General features: G+C 50.1%; 1 protein-coding gene across 4 annotated transcripts in view; it reads right to left on the reverse strand.

Annotated features, from left to right (window-relative positions):
- Nucleotides 1-23,533, reverse strand: part of HELZ (helicase with zinc finger) — a 1,775,655-nt gene that overhangs the window by 717,428 nt on the left and 1,034,694 nt on the right. For all 4 annotated transcript variants that reach the window (XM_078654323.1, XM_078654320.1, XM_078654322.1 and 1 more), the window contains exon 20: nt 290-437. In XM_078654323.1, coding sequence (XP_078510449.1) covers nt 290-437 — 148 coding nt within the window. The remainder of the gene's footprint in view (nt 1-289; nt 438-23,533) is intronic.

The following is a 23,533-nucleotide window of genomic DNA, read 5'->3' on the forward strand; positions in this document are numbered from 1 at the left end:
TGACCTAAGTACTTCTATTCAAGCCGATCGGATTTACTGCAGTTGTGAAGCATTACAGATTGTGTTTTTTTTTTTTTTTTTGCTGAAAGACATTTCTGTTCATCTTTTGTTTAAAAATGCACCACATCAACCTGCTATTCTTCACATACAAATTGAAATAATCTCAAAACTATTTTAAATTATCTCAACATTTATCATTTAATTAGTCGACACAATGGAAATGACAATCTAATAATAACATTATCAGGTAGTCTGGAAAAAAGAGGTCACTTTCACTAAACAAACTTACTTCTGCATTGTTGTAAAAAGCTGTACTGTTTTTTTCTTGCACATCCTCTCCCCGTGCCGTGAAAAAAGTCAGGGGGTAGAAATCTTTATGTGCTGGCTGCTTTCCACTGGCCATCAATTTTCCTTCGTAAAACAATTCAGATGTATAACTGCAACCAAATTAAGAGTATGGTATATGAGAACATAGGAAGAGATATAAAAACAATCATTTACTTTCAATACCAAATAGGTTGAAATAAAATAAAGCAAATAGGCTTTCAAGAAGACCCAACTTGGATCATATATGAGTGAAACCACAAAACTAAGTATTAAAGAAATGTTTGCAAGAATAATTTAAGGTGCTTGGTTACAATATATCAGTATCACACATTCATCCGCCCTGAAAAATGCAATAGAAAGGTTACCCATCTTTAGTGATGTTCTTCCAGCTGGATACTTGATCATTAAGTAGAGAGGGTTTGAATTTTCAGTTGTACCATTCATCTATACATGGTGGCGGGCAGGGAAGCATCGGCCACAAAGACACAGACATCATGAAAAGAAATTAAGTTGGACCTCCACATAAAGCTTGCCAAAGTGGATTATTTGCTTGCATTAGGTCAGACAAAAAACTGACAGAGCAATATAACAGAAATATAGCCTCAGACCACACACCTGCTCAGAAAATGTAGAAGTCTTTCAGCAAAGCAGTGAGCATGCAAACTCTTGAAGATGTGGGCACTTCCCGGGTAACTAAAACCAGCAATGCTTGCAAAAGAGCAAATGTGGCTACCTTGCTCTACACAGAATGGACCATGCTATTTTCACACAGTGTTGTCACAGAACAACACATTAGTATTTTTTACACCAGGAACTTGATTAGCAGTTGCATGTTAGTCCTGTACTTTCGACTTCTTCACACAATGAGTAAGGGCTCTTCTCAGTCTAACCTATGCTCAGCTCCAACAAACTGATCTCCACCTCTCCCAGATGGCCGCCTGACCCCAGGAGGGACACCTCATGTGAGAAGTTGGCCTGGTATATGATGTTCACTATTCTAGTGAACACCTTGCACCAGTCCAAACAACCCTTATGGTGATGGTTGTAAGTCAACCTAATAGACCCGCTATCCTAGTGGTAAGCGTGGACAGAACAGTCTTAGGCTAAAAGACTCTTGAGGGCGTGTAAAGCCAGCTGTTTTACCATATATAACCCCTTGAATATCAAATGAAAGGACACCACACAGGATATATATATAAAATATATATGTATTTATTTACTAACACACTCCTCTGAACTCTTTATGAGATCAGAGGCCAAAGCACATAACAAGATACTTAGTCAGAATTCATTAAGTTGCACAATTTACGGCTAGGCCCTAGGGGCGAAGCAAACCATGTACTAAGAAAGTGGTATAAGTACCACGTCCGAGAAAAGGAAAGGCCTAGGGCATCGCTGGGGCTACACTATCTGAACCGTAGTTTATAAGTAGGAGGCCCACAGGCGGCGCGTGCAGTGTCTTTACACACATGCGTGGGTCGATGCAAAGTCAATGGGAACTTAGAAGTTAGATTTAGAAGGATTTAGGACACTACCGGTTTAGCGAGGAGGAAACAACTAAAAACCTAGACACTAGGATAGTCAATACCCTTGGGAGCACCGAAGCACTCACGTTACCTCACCCACGGATGGCGGGTGCATAGGTGTGAAGATGTGTCGGGTTTCGTAGTTGAAGCCTATGGAGCCTTTGAAGAAAGATGCTGCAGGCGACCAGGAGGAAGATGTCCGGGTGGATCCAAGGGTGGATCGAAGATGAAGAGGACCTGAAAGCAGAGGAGACAGAGTCTGGGTCACTAGCCAGTGACCGGGTGGAACCAGGAAGGAACCAGACGACATGAGGAGCAATTAGGTTGTCTTTGCAGCCACGCGGACCAGGAGGCGTCGACAACGACTAGGTGCTGGAGAGGAGCTGTCCCACGAAGGTTCTCGCAGATGGAGGGGTCGACTGCCGGATTGGAGACAACAAGCCTTGGCAAAGGCAACCCACGCAGGATACAACAAAGGCTTCTGGGGTAGACCAGCATGGTCTGAGGTGCTTCACCTTTGCAGGGAAGCAAGGGCCTGTCTGGAGCAACCAGACTAGCGATGTGGATAAAAAGGATTATCGTCACAGAGGCTACTAGCCAACGGGCCAGCAACCGGACAACGCGTCGAGCAGAACACAAGCAGAAGGGCCCCACGCAGAACTCGTGGAGTGTGGAGGGCTGGTCTTCGTTGCAGGTGGAGCTCGGGTTCGGGGTTTCTCAATCCCCAGTGCACAGCTTCGAGGATACCTCAGGAGCTGCACAGTTAGCAAGTTGCAGGCTTTCCAAGATGTCCGGTCCCAAGTGTCTCGTCGCCTCCACGGATCTCAGCTATGCTGCAGTCGTTAAGAGAGGGTCAGAGAGGTCTGGAAGTCTGGGTCTTGTCAGGTTCTGTGCTCGCACCTCCCCAGGCAGGAAACCTATTGTCCAAACCTCCGTGACTGGAAGGACTCCCAGCAGCAGGAGGTCAGACTTGTGTGTCGGTGGCAGCAGTGTCCATTTTGTGACGCTGGGGCTCTGGTTAACTTTAACCGGGATAGTCAGCAAAAACATGTCTTCTCCCTCTAGAAGGGTGGAATGTTACCCCCGTCGCCAGAATTGGCGAGGGGGTGGTATTACAAAGCGTATGACACATTACACGACATGCTTAGATAAAGCCAAGCCAAAGTTAGCATTTAACCGCGAGGATTATAATTCACTTAAGAGTATATGGTATGGCGATATCATAGAACAGCTATAAGGACATGGTTCCGAAAGCTGTGGACAGGCTCAGCTCATGCTAGAGCACATTCTCACACATAACCAAGCACTCTGCCTCCTGGATTGTTAAGGGCTGCCATAGGAGTGACTTATAGGTTACTGTGTGTCTATATATAAGGGTAGATATAGGAATACTATACCTAAGCAAGGGGTGATTACACGACCTTGCCCCAGCTGAGTGATCAGCAAGTTGTGTCAGTTTGGATGGCCAGCCAGGGGTGGCATAATACATGCTGTAGCCCCTGGTAGGCCTTGGTTGCACCTATGCCCTGGGCACCTAGGGTACACTTGTACAGGGGCTGATAAGGTGAACCAATTCCCAATTGTGGAAGTACCTAGAGTACATGGTATACATTTAGAGAGAGTGCATCTGGGCTGTGGGTCTGATCAGCAGGCCCACAGCCACATCTAAATCGAAAACCAGAGAAGCAAAAGCAAAAAGTGGGGGTGACCATAGAAAGCAGACCCAACTCTCCTACACGACCCCCCCCCCCCCCAACTTAGCGACATTAAACTAACCTTGACCAGTTGAGTCTTCATGTTCTAAGTGGAAATATCTGGAGAGTCCATCTTCATTTGCATGGTCAGTCCCAGGTCTATGTTCCACTGTAAAGTCCATCCCCAGTAGGGAAATGGACCACCTAAGAAGCTTGGGGTTTTCACCCTTCATCTGATTTAGCCATAGGAGGGGCTTGTGGTCGGTCTGAATCTTGAAGTGAGTTTCAAACAAGTATGGCCTCAGCTTCTTCAGGGCCCAAACCACAGCAAAGGCCTCCCTCTCTATAGCTGACCATCGTTTCTCTCTAGGGGTCAGCCTTCTGTTTATGAAAGCAATGGGCTGGTCTTGACCATCTATATTCAGTTGTGAAAGTACAGCTCCCACACCCAACTCAGAAGCATCGGTTTGGACTATGAACTCTTTGGAGTAATCTGGACTTTTCAGAATAGGTGCAGTACACATGGCCTGCTTCAGGTCATCAAATGCCTTTTGACAGCTAACTGTCCACTGAACTTTCTTTGGCATCTTTTTGGAAGTTAGGTCATTCAGTGGTGTCACAATGGACCCATAGTTTTTAACAAACTTCCTGTAGTACCCAGACAGGCCCAAGAAAGCTCTGACCTGTGTCTGGGTGATTGGAGGAGTCCAGTCTTTGATGGTCTGGATCTTGCTCTCCAGTGGTTGAACCTGACCCCCACCTACCAGGTGGCCCAGGTACACAACCTTGCTCTGCCCTATCTGGCACTTAGTGGCCTTGATAGTGAGGCCTGCCTTCTGCAGGGCCTCCAAAACATTCCCCAGGTGGACCAGGTGATCCTCCCAGGTGGAGCTAAAGACAGCAATATCATCTACATAAGCTGCACAATAGTCATCCAGTCCTGTGAGAACTTGATTCAAAAGCCTTTGGAAAGTGGCAGGTGCATTCTTCAACCCAAAGGGCATTACCACAAATTGATAATGTCCTCCTGTGGTCGAAAATGCGGTCTTGGCTTTTGCATCCTCAGCTAATCTGATTTGCTAGTAGCCTGCTGTCAGGTCAAATGTGCTCAAGAACTTGGCAGAAGCTAATCTATCAATGAGCTCATCTGCCCTGGGGATGGGATGGGCATCTGTCCTAGTGACAGCATTGAGACCTCTGTAGTCCACACAGAACCTCATATCTCTCTTACCATCTTGGGTGTGAGGTTTTGGCACCAGGACTACTGGACTGGCCCAAGGGCTCTGTGAGGGCTCAATAACTCCCAGCTCCAACATCTTTTGGACATCTGTCCTAATGCAGTCCTGACATGGTCAGGTTGCCTGTAGATTTTACTATTGACAGGCAGACTGTCACCAGTTTCCACCTCATGGGTTTACCAGCTTGTCTGACTTGGGGTCAGGGAAAACATATGTCTGAAGGACTGAAGACCTTGTCTGCAGTCCTGTTGCTGATGTTCAGAGATGCTGTCAGCAAAGACTACACCATCTACTGAACCATCATCAGGGTTCTGAGTAAGTGGGTCTGGGAAAGGGTCACTCTCTTCCTCCTGCCCCTCATTTGTAGCCATGAGCAAGCCCATGTCTGCCCTGTCGACAAATGCTTCAAGTCTGTTGACATGAAGCTACATGTGGGGGCTTCTGGGAGTCCCAAGGTCCACCAAGTAGGTGACTTCTCCCTTCTGTTCAACTATCTGCTCATCAACCTGTCCTTTTCCTCGGGCATTGTGCCAATTAAATGGAAGCAGGCTTTTGTGTCCCCGATCTTAAAGAAACCTACGTCAGACCCCCTTAAATTGGAGAATTATCGACCTATCTCCTTGCTGCCATGGGTTGCAAAGGTGGCAGAGGCCCATGTCAATGGCTTGCTGTCGGAACATCTTCACAGGGCCAAAATTTTAGATCCTACCCAGAATGGTTTTCGCGCCGGTCACAGCACCGAGACAGCTCTGCTCTCGATGATGGAACATCTGCGGTCAGTGCTTGATTCTGGTCAGACTGCGGCGCTGGTGTTACTTGACCTCAGCGCCGCATTCAACACGGTTTCACACTCTATTCTGCTGCAACGTCTGGAGCAGGCTGGCACCGTTGGTGCGGCATATGACTGGTTCCGGTCATTTCTAGCTGATCGGTCATTTAGGGTAGCGATTCGCCCTTTGAGTCCAAATCCTATGCTCTCGAACAGGGAGTGCCGCAGGGGTCGGCACTGAGCTCCACTTTGTTTAATCTTTATGTGCAACCGCTGGCTGCGGTCGTCAAGCGTTGGGACATGAATATGGTCTCTTACGCCGACGATACGCAGCTGGCGGTTGTGAGAAGTTGGCCTGATATATGATGTTCACTAGTTCTAGTGACCACCTTGTATCAGTCCAAACAACCCTTATGGTGATTGGTTGTATGTCAACCTTATAGACCAGCTATCCTAATGGTAGCATGGACAAAGCAGTCTTAGGCTAAACTCTTTTGGCATGTGAAGCCAGCTGTTTTACCACAATATAACCCCTTGAATACCACATGAAAGGACACCACACAGGTTGTTATGAAAATAAACAATATATTTATTAATAACAACACCTCTGAACTCTTTATGAGATCAGAGGGCTAAGCACATGACAATACTAAGAAGGAAATACGAGTTCGCACAATATTTACACGTGTTCCTTAGGGGCACGACAAACCATATATTAAGAACAATGGAATGCGAGGAAAGAAAATACTGTAAGGAGATCCAGAGGCTGGAGGATCGCTGGGACTACGCTACGAACTAGGTAAGTACGGAGCAGGAGGCCCACGGGACTCACGTGCAGAGTGGAAACTCTCACTCGGGATGCGTACCAATGTCTATGGATGCTACAGTTTACAAAGTTACGGATTCCGGACGAACCCGGCTGGATGGAGGGAAAACAACAGTGGACCCGGACACTAGGATAGTGAACACAGACTTCAGCACCTAGAAGCTTTAGTTACCTAACCCACAGGCTGCGGGTGCATGGGGCTGAAGTGGTGTCGGGTTTGCTGCGTTGATCCCGGTGATGCCTGAAACAAGAAGTTGCTGGCGGGCAGCCAGATGTAGGAGTCCGGTGGTTCCAAGGATGGAACTAGGAAGGAGAAGTCCTGAAAGGGAAGGGGACAGAGTCTCGGTCACTAGCCAATGACGGTGCTGGAACCAGAAGGGAACCAGGGGCTGTCGCCGCGTTCAGGTGGAGGAAGGGTCGCTTCTCTCTGTAGCTGCGCGGACCAGGAGCTGCTCTTCACGACCAGGCTGGAGGCACGAGCTGTCCCACGTAGTCTGCTGCTGATGGCGGTGTTGGATCGTCGATCTGGTCAACAGGCCTTGGCAAAGGCAAGCCACGCGGTGGAACAAAGATGGCGTCTAGTGTGGACCAGGAGGGTCCGGGGTGCTTCTCTTTCACAAGGAAGCAAGGGCCAGTCTGGGCGAATCAGACTAGCAGTGTCGAAATCTTCGGGTCGTCGTCTCAGAGGTCACTAGCCAGCCGGCAAGTGACCAGACAACAGGAAAGGCAGCAACCAGGCAAAAGGGCCCCACGCAGATCACGGGGATGCTGGGGGGCTGGTCTTTGGTGCAGGAGCTGCGTCGGTGTGGGGCTTCTCAGTACCCAATGCACTCACTCGAGGAACCCTCGGGGGTCGTGCTGGAAGCGCTGTGCAGGTTTCTTCAAGATGGCCGTCTCCACGTTGCTCGTCGCACCCACGGGTCCCAGCTGTGCTGTGGATGTGGGTAGAGGTCAGAGGGGTCTGGAGGTCCGGGTCTCGTTGAGCTGGGTCGTCGGATTACGGGAAGGAAGGACTTGCAGCAAACCGCACAGGAGCTTGATGGTGCCTGCGAAGCAGGATGGTCACTCCCTGACCATAGGGAAGATTCTTCAGTCTTCTGATGTTCAGGAGGTCGAAGGTCAAGAGTTTCTTCGTGGAAGTTGTCAAGATTAATCTAACTGGGAATGGGACCAGCTCCTACCTTTATTCAGCTAAAGGGGCTGCACTACGACTAGGTCCTTCCCCTGGGTGGGACCAGGAAGGGGGGTGGTTACACCCCCTATCCTTGTCCAGTTTCCCGCCAGAGCTGGGGCTGGAGTGCCCCAGCAACTGGTTGGAACAGGTGTATGCACAGGGCACCTTGTGTGCCCCAGGCATGTCTCATTCCTTTCAGCCTGGGCCTACCTAATACACAAAATCCTGTCTGGGGTGGTGCTAGCACCTCTCAAGGCAGGAAACCTTTTGTCTAAGCCTCCCTCGCTGGAAGGACTCCCAGCAGCAGGAGGTCAGACTTGTGTCTGTGGTGGCAGCATCCATTTTGTGATGCCAAGGCTCGAGTTAACTTTAACCGGGGTTCACAGTTACATACATGTCGTGTCCCTCTAGAAGGGTGGAATGCTACCCCCGTCGCCAGAATTGGCGAGGGGGTAGTATTCCAGTTCGTATGACACCTTACTCGACATGTTTTGATAATGTTATACCAGAGTTAGCATTTAACCGCGAGGATTATAATGCACTTAAGAGTATATGGTATAGCGTTATCATGGAACAGCTATTAGGACTTGGTTCCGCAAGCTGCAAACGGGCTCAGCTCATGCCAGAGCACCATCTCACATAATTCCAAGCACTCTGCCTTCAGGATTGATAAGGCCTTCTATAGGAGTGACTGATAGGAATATACGTGTCCATTTTAGGTTTAGATATAGGTATACTATATCTATAGCAAAGGGTGATTACACCACCTTGCCCCAGCTGTCTTGCAGCCAGTTGTGTCAGTTTTGGATGGCCAGCCAGGGGTGGCATAATACATGCTTCAGGCCCTGGTAGGCCCTGGGTACACCTATGCCCTGGATACCTAAGGTATACTGTACAGGGACTGATAAGGTGACTCAGTATCCAATTAGATATGTACCTAGGGTACATGGAGTCCATTTTAACAGAGAGAGCAGGAAGCCTGGGGTCCTGAATAGCAGGATCCCAGGCCAACTAAGTCAAAAACCAGCAAAACACTAGGCAAAAAGTTGGGGGCAACCACAGTCAGATATCCACGTTCCTACAGCGGTGACACTGAGTGGGAGGGCTGACCTTGAGGCCCCCAGGTTTCGGGCTGGACTTCTGGCAGTGGCGGGCTGGATGACAGATAACTGTCTGCAGCTTAACGCTAAAAAGACAGAGGTTTTGATCGTGGGTAAACAGAGCAGCCTATGGGGCGATGAATGGTGGCCTCCAGAGCTAGGTGTTACTCCAACCTTGGTGTCGGAGGTTAAAAACCTGGGTGTCTGGATGGACTCTGCTCTTAGGTTTTGTAGTCACACTAAAAAAGTGGCAGCTATCTGTTTTGGAATCTTGCGAGGGCTCAGGCCTATTTTGAAAATTTTTGATGCCCCTACCAGGCAGTTGATCCTGCAGGCCACCATCCTATCACGGCTCGACTATGCCAGTTCGCTTCTGTTGGGGGCAAATCAGGCTGAAATCACTCGGCTGCAGCGTGATCAAAACGCTGCCGCTAGAGCTTTGGTAGGTCTACCGAGGTTTTGTTCCGTGAAGGAAACTATACGGACACTACATTGGTTGCCTATGGCACAACGGATCGATTTTAAAATCCTTTATTTGTCTTTTAAGATCCTTAAATTGTCCTCCCCCCAGTTAAGGTCTCTGGGTCAGAATCTGGTTGTGGTCCCGCGGTTTAAGCTCTGCCGTGCCGGGGGACGCTCTTTTCAAGTTTTAGCTGCTAAGCTATGGAACTTACTTCCATCTCTCTGAGGTTTGTTGTGTTGTGTCTCTTGCCTGTCCAAAGCGCCGGGACGCCCCTTTGCTGGGGCAGCTGTGCGCTATACAAGTGTGCATAGCATAACATAACATAACATATTGTGTGGGGCCCAGACCATTTGTCCTGGAGTGCCGCTGGGGCCACTGGCTCCAACACCCACGCTTTCTGTCCTGGCTGGTACACAGTCAGCCCAGCCTTTTGGTCATGCCAAGCTCTCTGAAGTTCTTGGATAGCCTCAAGGTTTTTTAGAAGCCTTCTCCATATACTCAGCCATCCTGGAGCGGAGACCAAGTACATAGTCCACTATGTCAAGCTTAGGCTTTTTGAGAGGTAACACCCATCCTCCCTTCACAAGACATAAGGGTCCTCTTACAGGATGCCCAAACAAAAGCTCAAAAGGGCTGTAGCCAACCCCCTTTTGTGGGACCTCTCTGTAAGCAAACAGAAGGCAGGGTAAAAGGATATCCCATCTTCGCCTCAGCTTTTCTGGTAACCCTTTTATCATCCCTTTGAGGGTCTTGTTGAATCTCTCCACACTGTGGGTGATAGGGGGTGGTGAACTTATAGTTGACACCACACTCCTTCCACATTGCAGTGAGATATCCTGACATGAAGTTTGCACCTCTGTCAGAGACAACCTCCTTTGGAAACCCCACTCGGGAGAAAACTCCAAGTAGGGCCCTTGCCACAACAGGAGTTGTTGTGGCCCTCAAGGGAATAGCTTCTGGATACCTGGTGGCATGATCCACTACCACCAGTATAAATCTGTGCCCAGATGCTGTTTGGGGGTCCATTGGTCCTACAATGTCTATCCCCACTCTCTCAAAGGGTACCCCCACCACAGGTAATGGTATGAGGGGGGCCTTTGTGGTGCCACCTGATTTGCCACTGGCTTGGCAGGTAACACAGGAGTGACAAACCTACTCCTTGGTATCTTCTGACATGTGGGGCCAGTGAAAGGGAGGGACAAGCCTGTCCCAAGTCTTGTTTGGGCCCAGGTGTCCTGCTAAGGGAATATCATGGGCCAAGGTAAGAAGGAAGCCCCTAAATTGCAGAGGTATAACCAACCTCCTGGAAGCACAAGGCTTGGGGTCTCTAGCCTCTGAATGAAGGAACCATTAAAAAATGGGGTATCACCCAAAATAGTCAGAGGACCTGGGTATCAAATGATAAACATGAAAGATGGTTCTAGACCTATATTTAGTATTTAGGACAAATCAATTCTTTGAAAAAATACTGGTTCATAGGAATTAATCCTAAACGGAGAAAGAGAAATGTTCTTGTCTATACATATATATATATATATACAATGCACCCATCAAATGTTTCAAAAAAGCCAGTTTTTTCGAGAAAAAATAGCTTTTTTGAAACATTTGATGGGTGCATTGTATATATATATATATGTATAGACTCTGAATAAAGGAGCCCATCATCCCAATACACTTTATGGGTACCTTGAGCATTCCCAGCAGCCTCAGCAGCAGCCTGCTGTCTGAGGGGTTCAAGAGAGGAGCAGTCTAACTGTGCCTGCCTCAGATCTGCCCTTGAGGGTTCCCCTGTCCCAAGAAACTCAACCTGATCAGGCTCAAGCTCTTCTAGGACAGTTCCCTCTTGGATCTCAGAATCATCCTCCTGGAAGGGCTGGTCCTCAACCTGAGGCAGGGGGAAGGCACTGCCTTAACCCTCTTGCTCTTTCTCTTGGGTAGTGTCTGTTCTATTGTTCCAAGATCCAGCACCTGTTCAGGTAATCACTTTTTGGCCTGTGACCTGGTCACAGCAAGGACATGTGCTGATATTCCCAGCATTTCTGCATGGGTCCTATACTCCACCTCAGACCAAACTGAGGTTTCAAGATCATTACCCACAAGACCCTCTAAAGGAAGGTCTGAACTCACAACAACTCTTTTGAGGCCAGTTACCCCTCCCCAGGAGTAGTTAACAACTGCCACACTATGGGAGGTAGTGGCATTGCTAGCGTTGGTCACTAAGTAGGTCTCAACTAGTATGATCTGGTCAAGGACCACAAAGTTAGGTGTCACCATGGTGACACTGGCACATGTGTCCCTGTAGGCCTGAGCCATCTTATCATTAATAAAAGGCGTCTGCCTGTCCTTGCTCAGATTACTGGGACTTACAGTAGAGGACATTGCTATGTCCCATCACAGACAAGAACAGCCTGAGTTGGTACTCTGACTAGACCAGAGTCCACCTCAGTTCCCAGGGTCAACCCTACTACACCCTTTTGCTGGGAACCACCACTAACAGCTGTACTAGGGGGAACAGTTGCCTTAGGGGCAATGGTGGTTGGTGCTGTGCCCTTCTTGGTGCACTCACTAAACCAGTGAGAGACTGATTTACAGTATCCACACCAGGGCTTCTTTCGGCCTTCTTGTTCGTTTGTTCTTTTTGGAGCCACCCTCGCCCTGTGCCTTTTGGGGGACTGGTGTAGACTTCTGGTCTTTTGATTTCTGCTCATTACCCTTCTGGTCTGCTTTTTTCCTGATCACCTCCCCACCCCCCTGGTTTGTTTTTTTCTGCTTACTCCTGGTTCTGACCCATTTGTCTGCCTTCTTTCCCAATTCTTGGGGAGAGGTCAGATCAGAGTCAATCAGGTACTGATGCAATAACTGGTTTTGACAGTTGTTAAGGATTTGCTCTCTCATGATCAAATTATACAACCCTGTATAGTCCTTAACTTGACTTCCCAATAACCAGCCTTCCAGAGCCTTAGTGGCACAATCAACAAAATCAGTCCAGTCCTGAGTCTGTGTCTTCTGGGTATCCCTGAACAACAACCCATATTGTTCAGTGGTTAGGCCAAACCCATCAATCAGAGCACTCTTCAGGACAGAGTAGTTGTTAGCATCCCCATCACTAACTGTGAGGAGCTTATCTCTACCTTTTTCTGAAAAGGAGAGCCATAAGATTGCTGCCCACTGACTTTGGGGAACCTGCTGTACTCTGCAGGCCCTCTCCAAAGCAGTTATCCATTTGTGGATGTCATCCCCTTCTTTGTAGGGGGGCACAATCTTGCTTAGGTTTCTATTCTCATAGGACCTATCTTTATCCTTAGGGATATTGCTGCCACCAGTGGGTTCTAACCCACTCTCTCTGTGCTCTCTAGCACGAGCAAGCTTCTCTTTGGCCAAGGCAAATTCAAGTTCTTGCCTCTCAATCCTCAGAGCAGCCTCGCTCATTTTGGCCTCATGTTCCCTTCTCTGAGGGGAGGTCATCCCTCTCTGAGCAGGGCCTTGAGAGCCATTTGAAGCATGAGATTGGAGAGATTCCCTGGAGTGGGCTCTTCCTCTCCTCTGCCGCTGGTTAAGCCCACTTGGGGGTCTGTATGTGGGCTTTCCATACTGACTCCCATGTATGCTTAGGTTAGCCTGGCTAAGGCGTCGGACTGGGACCTGGCTGTTTGTCTCTAGATCAGAATCTTCCTCTTCTACCCCCTCTTCTTCCTCTGGTTCAATAGTATCAGCATTATCATCTGAGGAGGGAAGGACTTCATCTGCACTACCTGAGTCACCTGTCTTAGGTGGCTGCTGAGCATCATACTCTTCTAAGAGCTCAACCAGGAACTTGATGGTAGGGTTTGAACCATGTTTTAGCCTTCTAGAAGTACACAATTGTCTCAATTCTTGGAAGGCTAAGGCTTCATATCTCGAAGCAGTCCTCAAGGGATCTACCTCTGCAGGCAGAGAACCACTGGGGTTCACTGTCTGAGACATGGTTTCTAGTGAGGTGCGGTGTTGCACCTACCTACACTATTTGTTTTCCTACAGAACCTTTCTAGGAGTTGTAGTCAGGGTGTGCTAGGCCCAGGCTCTACAACAGCTAAGTTCAGTAGAACTTAAGTATACTAAGACTTGTTTTTATATGTACCTATAGGTACCTATGTGATCTTTCAAATGATATCTCAAGATTACAAGTGGTAAAACAACAGCAAGCTCTCATCCCAACCGCTGCACACCAATGTGAGAAGTTTGCCTGGTATATGATGTTCACTATTCTAGTGAAATCCTTGCAACAGTCCAAACAACCCTTATGGTGATGGTTGTAAGTCAACCTTATAGACCAGCTATCCTAGTGGTAGCGTGGACGGAACAGTCTTAGGCTAATAGACTCTTGAGGGTGTGTAAAGCCAGCTGTTTTACCATATGTAACCCATTGAAAATCAAATGAAAGGACACCACACAGAATATATATAAAATATATATGTATTTATTTACTAACACTCCTTTGAACTCTTTATGAGATCAGAGGCCAAAGCACATAACAAGATACTTAGTCAGAATACGTTAAGTTGCACAATTTACGGCTAGGCCCTAGGGGCGAAGCAAACCATATACTAAGAAAGTGGTATAAGTACCACGTCACGAGAAAAGGAAAGGCCTAGGGCCTAGGGAATCGCTGGGGCTACACTATCTGAACCTTAGTATAGAAGTAGGAGGCCAACAGGCGGCGCGTGCAGTGTCTTTACACACACGCATGAGTCGATGCAAAGTCAATGGGAACTTAGAAGTTAGATTTAGAAGGATTTAGGACACTTTCGGTTTATCTAGGAGGAAACAACTAAAAACCTAGACACTTGGATAGTCAATACCCTTGGGAGCACCGAAGTACTCGCGTTACCTCACCCACGGGCGGCGGGTGCATAGGTGTGAAGATGTGTCGCGTTTCGCCGTTGAAGCCTATGGAGTCTTTGAAGAAAGATGCTGCAGGCGACCAGGAGGAAGATGTCCGGGTGGATCCAAGGGTGGATCGAAGATGAAGAGGACCTGAAAGCAGAGGGGACAGAGTCTGGGTCACTAGCCAGTGACCGGGTGGAAGGAACCAGGAAGGAACCAGACGACATCGAGGAGCAATCAGTAGCTGTCTTGAAGCTCGTCTTTGCAGCCACGCGGACCAGGAGTCGTCAACGACGACCAGATGCTGAAGAGGAGCTGTCCCACGAAGGTTCTTGCAGATGGAGGGGTCGACTGCCGGATTGGAGTCAACAAGCCTTGGCAAAGGCAACCCACGCAGGATACAACAAAAGGTCTGAGGTGCTTCACCTTTGCAGGGAAGCAAGGGCCAGTCTGGAGCAACCAGACCAGCGATGTGGATAAAAAGGATTGTCGTCACAGAGGCTACTAGCCAACGGGCCAGCAACCGGACAATGCGTCGAGCAGAACACAAGCAGAAGGGCCCCACGCAGAACTCGTGGAGTGTGGAGGGCTGGTCTTCGGTGCAGGTGGAGCTCGGGTTCGGGGTTTCTCAATCCCCAGTGCACAGCTTCGAGGAAACCTCAGGAGCTGCACAGCTTGCAAGTTGCAGGCTTTCCAAGATGTCAGGTCCCACGTGTCTCGTCGCCTCCACGGATCTCAGCTATGCTGCATTCGTGAAGAGAGGGTCATAGAGGTCTGGAAGTCTGGGTCTTGTCAGGCTCTGTGCTCGGGTTCCGGCGGGAACGTCGACAAAGCAAGCTGTTGATTTGCTGGATGGTGCCTGGTTGCCCAGGGTGGTCACTCCTTGGCCACAAGGGAGATTCGTCAGTCTTCAGCTTCAGCAGAATGTCGAAGGTCCAGAGTTTCATGTCAAGTTTCGATTCAGGATTAAGTCTCAGGACTCAGTTCCTACCTTTATACAACTAAAAGGGGCTGGATTACTTTCTAGGTCCCTCCTATGGGTGGGACCAGGAAGGGGGGTGGTTACACCCCCTCTCTTTTGTCCAGTTTCGCGCCGGAGCTGGGGCTGGGGTGCCCCAGCAGCCGGTTTGAACTGGGGTATGCACGGAGCACCTTGTGTGCTCCAGGCAGTGTCTCATTCTATTCAGCCCTCCCTGTCCCAATACACAAAGTCCTGTCTGGGGTGGTGCTCGCACCTCCCCAGGCAGGAAACCTATTGTCCAAACCTCGGTGACTGGAAGGACTCCCAGCAGCAGGAGGTCAGACTTGTGTCGGTGGCAGCAGCGTTCATTTTGTGACGCTGGGGCTCTGGTTAATTTTAACCGGGATAGTCAGCAACAACATGTCTTCTCCCTCTAGAAGGGTGGAAAGCTACCCCCGTCGCCAGAATTGGCGAGGGGGTAATATTACAAAGCGTATGACACCTTACACGACATGTTTGGATAAAGCCAAACCAAAGTTAGCATTTAACCGCGAGGATTATAATGCACTTAAGAGTATATGGTATGGCGATATCATAGAACAGCTATAAGGACATGGTTCCGAAAGCTGCAGACAGGCTCAGCTCATGCTAGAGCACCATCTCACACATAACCAAGCACTCTGCCTCCAGGATTGTTAAGGCCTGCCATAGGAGTGACTTATAGGTTACTGTGTGTCTATATATAAGGATAGATATAGGAATATTATACCTAAGCAAGGGGTGATTACACAACCTTGCCCCAGCTGAGTGATCAGCCAGTTGTGTCAGTTTGGATGGCCAGCCAGGGGTGTCATAATACATGCTGCAGCCCTTAGTAGGCCTTGGTTGCAACTATGGCCTGGGTACCTATGGTACACTTGTACAGGGGCTGATAAGGTGAACCCATTCCCAATTGTGGATATACCTAGAGTACATGGTATAAATTTAGAGAGAGTGCATCTGGGCTGTGGGTCTGATCAGAAAGGCCCACAGCCACATCTAAGTCGAAAACCAGAGAAGCAAAAGCAAAAAGTGGGGGTGACCATAGGAAGCAGACCCTACTCTCCTACACTTCTGTCAATACTTGGAACTCTGTGTGGAAAAAGAAGAGTGGTCTGAGACTGATTCAATTGCGATTCCTCAGCCACCACTGTAGATCTTTTTCAGTGCCTGGACAAGGTTAGAGAGATTTCCCTGATGTTGCACCCATTGGAACTTCAGGTCCTGCTACAGAGCCTGCATTTGCCACAGGCATGCTTTACCTGCAGGAAGCCATGAATCCCAGCAGCCTCAGAGTTAGTCACACCGAAATCCAGGACAGAGGCTGAAACATCGGAATCATAACCTGAATACCGCTGACTCATCAATCCGGAGGATAGGTACGGAACTTGACTGTATCCAGATAGTCTCAGTTGAAAGGGAGCGTCAGAGGGAGTCAGGTGGACTTTGGCATGTTGTTCGTGAGCCCCAGCGAATGCAGGTCTGCCATAGTTTGGAGGTGGGCGACGACTGCCTGGGATGAGTCAGTCTACAACAACCAGGCACTGAGGTAGGGCAGGTCAGGCACCCTAGCCTCTGCAGATGGGTTGCAAACACAGCCATTACTTTAGTGAACACCCAAGAGGCGTTGGTGAGGCCAAATGAGAGCATAACAAAATAAAAATACTTGTGGCCAATCGTTAACTACAAGTAATGCCTGTGGGTGTAAAAGTTGGGGATATGAAAAGACGTGTTCTGCAGGTCTAACGCTACCATCCACTCTCCAGGATTCAGGGCAGACAGGACCAGAGCCATTGTGAGCATCTTGAATTTCTCTTTGTTTAGGAAGTAGTTGAATAGGCGCCGTTCTAGAACAGGGTGGAGGCTTTTTTCCTTTGACACCAGGAAATTGCACGAATAACAACCTTGCCCTATCACTGGTGTAGGCACCCTCTTAATGGCTCTTGTTGCCTAAAGAGCCTGCATTTCCTCACTAAGCAAGAAGAGATGATCCTCCGTCAGACATTCTTGAGATGATGGGAAAGGTGAAAGTGTTTTCACACTCCTTCTGGATGGTTTGATACGCACACCTGTCAAATGTAATCATCAACCACTGTACAGGTGGAGCCTGATAGACATGTTACCTTCGGTAATGCTTTATCTGGTAGACTATCTAGAAGGTGATTCCTTACCCAAGAATTATCTCCAGCCATAAGACTGGATTGAGAAATATCTTTAAGTAGCCCTGAATGCCGGTAGGTGGCGTCGTTCGGCATCACTTGGTGTTGGTGGCGCCGGAAATGACATGCGCACTGCCTATGGAAGCACCACCCCAGCGAGCTGAATCAGTTCATTTTTGCAACTTTCCACAGCAGAAGAGCAGTGCCAAGGAGGGTATGGACACTAGTGTGAAAACTAGGGCGATGAATTAGGAAAGCCCTGTCCCTGAAAATCCATTTGCAAAGCGGGGAGGAATGGTAAGGAATCTGAACCTAAATAAACCCTCTACCAGACAAACCGTTTCCGTTTCCTGATACAGACTTTTAGCAGCAGATTCCTTACCTTAGACTAGAAACCCAAGCAATTGCTCACTGACCCTCCGGGGAGATGTTATTGCCACCAAGAAGGATGTCTTGATGGTAAGGAGTCCCAGATGACAGCTGTGCAACGGCTCAAAGGGTGTGCACGTTAGGGGCAGTAGAACCAGATTCAGGTCAGACGGGGGCATGATGAAAGGAGAGGGAAGAAATATGTTGCAAACCTTTAAAAAATATATGTACAGTAGTGTATTTGAAGAATGTTGGCTGGTCAGGCAACCACAGAAAAGCTAATATAGCAGAAAGATAACACTTTATGGTTCCCACAGCAATGCCCTGCTAGGCAAATGAAAGAATAAAGAGAAGAACCAGACAAAGAGGAGCAGGGAGGGGATCATCTGGTTTTCTCCACAACATGCCACAAACTTGTCCCAAGGGCAGGCGTATACTGTTTGGGTGGAGGGATGACTGGCTGCCAGAAAAACATCACAGACTTTGGGCGGAAGGTTAAAAGCAGTCAACGGTCACAGCTCAATTTCCACACGGAGCGTTGAAAGGTTCAGGTGGAGAACTGTGACAGAAGATCCTCCCAAAGGGGCAGTCTGACCGAAGGAGCCATGCTCATCAGCTTGGGATACCAAACTCTCCAGTCCACAGCCACAAGAATGACTTGGGTCCTGTCGTTCAAGATCTTCTTGAGAACTCTGGGCAGGAGTGGTATGGGCAGAAAGGAATACAGAAGGCCTGAGCTCCACTCAAGGCGAAAAGCATTTCCGAGCAAGAGCTGCCTTGAAAACTCCAGCAGGCAGAATTGCTGACATTGCCAGTTCTCAGCGGTGGCCAACAGATCTAACCAAGGCTCTATCCACTGCTGCAAGAGACCTTGCACCACCTGCGGTTGGAGGCGAAAATTTGTGATTTGCTAGGCATCATCGGCTAAGTTCATCCGCTCTGGCAGTCAGAGATCCCGCCAGGTGCTGAACCAACAGGGAACGTTCCAGCCATGTCCAGAGACATAGAGCCTCTCGACAAAAGGTCCACGACCCCAGCCTGCCCTATTTGTTGCAGTACAACATGGCGGTGGTGTTGTCTGTGAACACCTCCTACACTAGACTTCCCTTGATGGAGAGTTTCCGCTGGAACTCTTTAAATCATATGGTCTAAGGTTGAGGGCCGATGCTTAAATTGTATACTGCGGCCAAGAAAGCAGGCGGGTTGCAGAGGGATTTTAGGGAAGCTACTATCATAATGATATACATGGCGGGTAAGGCACCAGTTGACTGTGCCTCCTACAGGCTGATATCCTGTTAAATGTGGAGACAAAGATTCTAGTGAGGATTCTGGCGGTAGATTTTCTGGTGGCCCCAGATCAGTCTGGCTTTATGCCACATAGGGCCGCGAGGCATAACCTGAGACGTTTGTTCGGCTCCGGTTTTCTCGACGAGGTGGTCGTCCTCTTGAATCTGGACACGGAAAAGACATTGGATTCCTTGGAATGGTCGTACATGATGACAATTCTCAGCAAGAAGGGGTTTGGCCTAAATTCCCGTTCTTGGATCGGACTATTATACAAGGAACCTGGGGCGTGAGCGCTCTTGAGAGAATTTGTGTTGCACAGCGGTACCAGACAAGAATGTCCGCTGTCAACTCTGCTTTTTGTGGAGGCACTGGAGCCCCTAGCGGCTTGGATCCACACAGATGCGTTGATGTGAGGCCTCCGCTGGGATACGGGGTGGGTTTCACGCTGATTAACTCCTGTTATATCTGGCAGACCCACAGCACTCCATACCAAGAATTTTGCATATCCTAGAAATGTTTGTCTCTTATGCCAGGATCAGTATCAACCGGCATAATTCAGTTGCATTTTTGCTGGGAGAGGGTGGGCTGGAGTAGGAACGGGGCAGAGAGAGGGTCCACAGCCTTTGCTGTGCACCATGCCACAAATCTGTTCCACCTGCAGGAGTATACCGACTTTGTGGAGGGACGCCTGGCTGCCAGAATGACATTACAGACTTTGGGAGGCAAGTCAAATGGCCTCAACTGTCGCCGCTCAATCCCCAAGCTTGTAGGTGGAGACTAGACCGGTTCGGGTGGAGGACCGTCCCCTGCTGCTGCGACAGAAGGTCCTCCCGAAGAGGCAGACTAATCGGGGGGGATCTACTGACATGCTGAGTAGCTCGGGATACCAGTATCTTCGTGCCAAGTCCGGAGCCACAAGGATAACCTGGGCCCGGTCGTGCCTGATCTTCTTCAGCACTCTGGGCAGAAGTGGTATAGGTGGAAAGGCGTACAACAGAACGCAACTCCACTCGCGACGAAAAGTGTCTCCGAGCGAGTGCCGCCTTGGAAATTCCAACGCGCAGAACTGATGACATTGCGCGTTCTCTTCGGTGGCGAATAGATCTAACCAAGGCTCTCCCCATTGCTGAAAGAGGGCTTGCGCCACTTCCGAGTTCAGACGCCATTCGTGATCCATCATGCACCGACGGCTGAGCTCGTCCGCCCTGGCCTTCAGAGAACCTGCCAGGTGTTGAGCCACCAGGGTCACGCCCTGGCGTTCCAGCCATTGCCAAAGGCGAAGAGCCTCCTGGCAAAGGGTCCACGATCCCACCCCGTCCTGTTTGTTGCAGTACCACATGGCGGTGGTGTTGTCCGTGAACACCTGCACTACACTCCCCCGGACAGAGGGGAGGAATGCCTTCAGTGCTAGACGAATCGCCCGTCGCTCCAACAGGTTGTGTGGAGCCGGGCCTCCGCCGGAGACCAGAGGCCTCTGATCTCCGCCTCTCCCATGAGGCCTCCCCAGCCCTGGAGGGACGCATCCGTCACAACTACGTGCTCCGGTTGGGGAAGAAAGAGGGATCTGCCGCTGACCCAATCGCGGTCCGTGAGCCACCACTGCAGCTGTCTCGCAGTGCCCTCCAAGATCAGGACGTGGTCAGACAGGTTGCCCTGATGCTGGGCCCACTGAAACTTCAGGTCCCACTGCAGAGCCCGCATCCGCCACCTGGCGTGATGCACCAGAAGGATGCAGGAGGCCATCAGCCCCAGAAGCCGCAGCGTCAACCTGACCGAGACCCGGGATAACGGCTGAAAGATGGGAATCAGAGCCTGAATATCCCGGACCCGCTGTTCGGGTGGATAAACCCGAAACCGCGCCGAGTCTAGAACCGCTCCGATGAAGAGGAGCTTCTGAGAGGGGCACAGGTGTGACTTTGGCACATTGATGGAGAACCCCAGCTGGAGCAGGAGATCTGCCGTAGTCTGGAGGTGGCTGACGACTGTCTGGGGCGAGCCCGCCTTCAACAACCAGTCGTCGAGGTCGGGGAAGACTGAAACCCCTAACCTGCGCAGATGAGCTGCGACCACCGCCATCACCTTTGTGAACACCCGTGGAGCGCTGGTAAGGCCGAAGAGGAGCACGGTAAACTGAAAGTGCTCGTGGCCAACCGTGAACCGCAGGTAGCGCCGGTGTGACGGGGATGTGGAAATAAGCGTCCTGCAAGTCCAACGCTACCATCCAGTCTCCTGGGTCCAGGGCAGCTAAGACCTGAGCCAGTGTCAGCATTTTGAACATCTCCTTCCGGAGGAAGCCGTTGATGTTCCGTAGATCCAAGATAGGGCGTAGGCCCCCTTTGCCCTTCTTGGGTACCAGAAAGTAGTGGGAGTAGCAACCACACCCTACTTCTGGCCCAGGAACGCGCTCGATGGCCCCCTTACCAAGAGGGCCGTAACTTCCTCCTGCAGAAGTCGCAAATGATCCCCCGATACACGGTGGTTCTGCGGTGGCATGGCTGGAGGAGTCGCCTCGAAGGGGAGGGAGTAGCCCCTTCGGACGATTTGCAGCACCCACCTGTTCGAAGTGACAGTGCGCCAGTGGAGGTGGTGATGGCGAACCCTGCCCCCCCCACTGGCGTCACATGGGCCTGAAAGCACGGACTAGGAGGGTTTTGAGGCGGATGCTGCGGGGGAAGGTGTGGACTGACCTCGCCGTTGAACCCTACCGCCCGGACGACGGTTCCCACGGCCGCCACCGCGTTGGGTATTGCCCTGCGGAGTGTGGCTGGCGGCACGTGTGGGCGCACCTCTGCCGTGGCCACGAAAGGAGTGAAAAGCAGCAGATTGCTGGCGCGGGGCCGAGAGGCCCAAGGACTTGGCCGTAGCCCTGGAGTTCTTGAAGTGCTCAAGCGCATGGTCTGCTTTGTCGCCAAAGAGGCGACGGCCATCGAACGGCATGTCCATGAGTGTGTTCTGGACATCTGCCGAAAAGTTGGCGGACCTCAGCCAGGCGTGGCGGCTGACCGCCACCGTCGTTGCCATCGCTCTACCTAGCGAGTCGGTGGTATCCAGCCCACACCGGATGGAATATTTGGCTGCATCCCGGCCCTCCACAAGGGCTTGGCCGAGTTTGGCCCGTACCTCCAACGGACACTCTGGCAGCACTTCCGCGACCGAATCCCACAGAGAGTGGGTGTAACGGCCCAAGAGGCATGCGGTGTTGGAAGACCGCAGACCCAGACTGATGGATGAGAATATTTTCTTTCCATACTGCTCATACCTCTTGGATTCCCTGTCCGGCGGAGCCGACGGGAACGCGGTTTGGGAATTAGAGGCCTGGATGACCAGGCTCTCGGGGGTGGGGTGGGTGGACAGGAAACATGGGTCGCCCGGGGCTGGCCGGTGGCGTCTGGCCACGTTCCTATCTACGGGCGAACCCGTAGCGGGCTTGGACAAGTGCCCAGAAGAACGTCAGTCAAGGCCTCATTAAAGGGCAGCAGAGGCTCGGCCGAGCTTGACTGCGGTTTAAGGACCTCAGTGAGGAGATTCGTCCTCACGGCCGCGACGGGGAGCTCAAGGCCCAAGTCCTTGGCAGCCCTCATCAACACCACATTATATATTAAAATATTAAAAACATTTGTAACGCGCTCTATCACCATTGGTTTCTTGGCGCTGATAGACAAATGGCGTGGACCGGAAGCAGGAGGTTTAGTCAAATGCAGCTTGGAAGAGCAGAGTTTTTAGAAGTCTGCGAAAGCAGTCTAGCTTTGAACAGATACGAAGGGGAAGGGGGAGGGAGTTCCAAGTGGAGGGGGCCAGGACGGAGAAGCTCAGACCACCGTGCTTTTTCCTTTTAAATCTAGGAACCACGAGGAGGTTTAGTGAGGCTGAGCGAAGGGCTCTCGTAGGGATATGACGGGACAGAACCGAAGAAATGAAAACGGGCGCTGCATCTGATAGGGCTTTGAAGGTGGTACATGCCAGTTTAAAAATGCAGCGTTTGGAGACCGGGAGCCAATGTAGGCTACGAAGGAGGGGAGTGACATGTTGGTGCTTAGGCTGGTGGAAAATCAGGCGGGCGGCCTGATTCTGCACCAACTGCAGCCGTTGAAGGTGGCAAGCAGGAATCCCCGCATAAAGAATATTGGCGTAATCGAGCCTGGAGGTGATGAGCGCAATGACAACTTGGGTCAGGGCTTCTTTACTGAAATACCTGCTTGTGAGAAGTTGGCCTGATGTGCAGTGTTCACTATTCTAGTGATCACTATATATCAGTCCAAACAACCCTTATTGATGATTGGTTGTAAGTCAACCTTATAGACCAGCTATCCTAGTAGCATGGATACGAGCAGTCTAAGGCTAAGACTCTAGAGGGCGTGTTAAGCCAGCTGTTTTACCATCACATTACCCCTTGAACACCCAGTGAAAGGACACCACACAAGTGTTATGAAAATAATGAATATGCTACTTACCAGTATGCATCTGTTCTTGGCATGTAGGGCTGCTAACATTCATATCTTAGCATTAGATCGCCGCCTAGTGTTGGGCTCGGATGATCGCACATTGTTGTCCTGGAAGAGTCTTCGAAGTATCCTGAGATAGGTGGCTCCTCCCCTGGACTACAGTGCGCATGGGCATCGGCTCCATCCCCAGATTGTTTTTCGCCATTGTGGCAGAAGATGGAGTGAAAAGTGGAAAGGATGTCCATGCTAATGAATAAATACAATAGTATATCTGCAGCTGCGACAGGCACCGGGGA

The sequence above is a fragment of the Lissotriton helveticus genome, chromosome 7, assembly GCF_964261635.1.
Source record: "Lissotriton helveticus chromosome 7, aLisHel1.1, whole genome shotgun sequence".
Classification (NCBI taxonomy): Eukaryota; Metazoa; Chordata; class Amphibia; order Caudata; family Salamandridae; genus Lissotriton; species Lissotriton helveticus.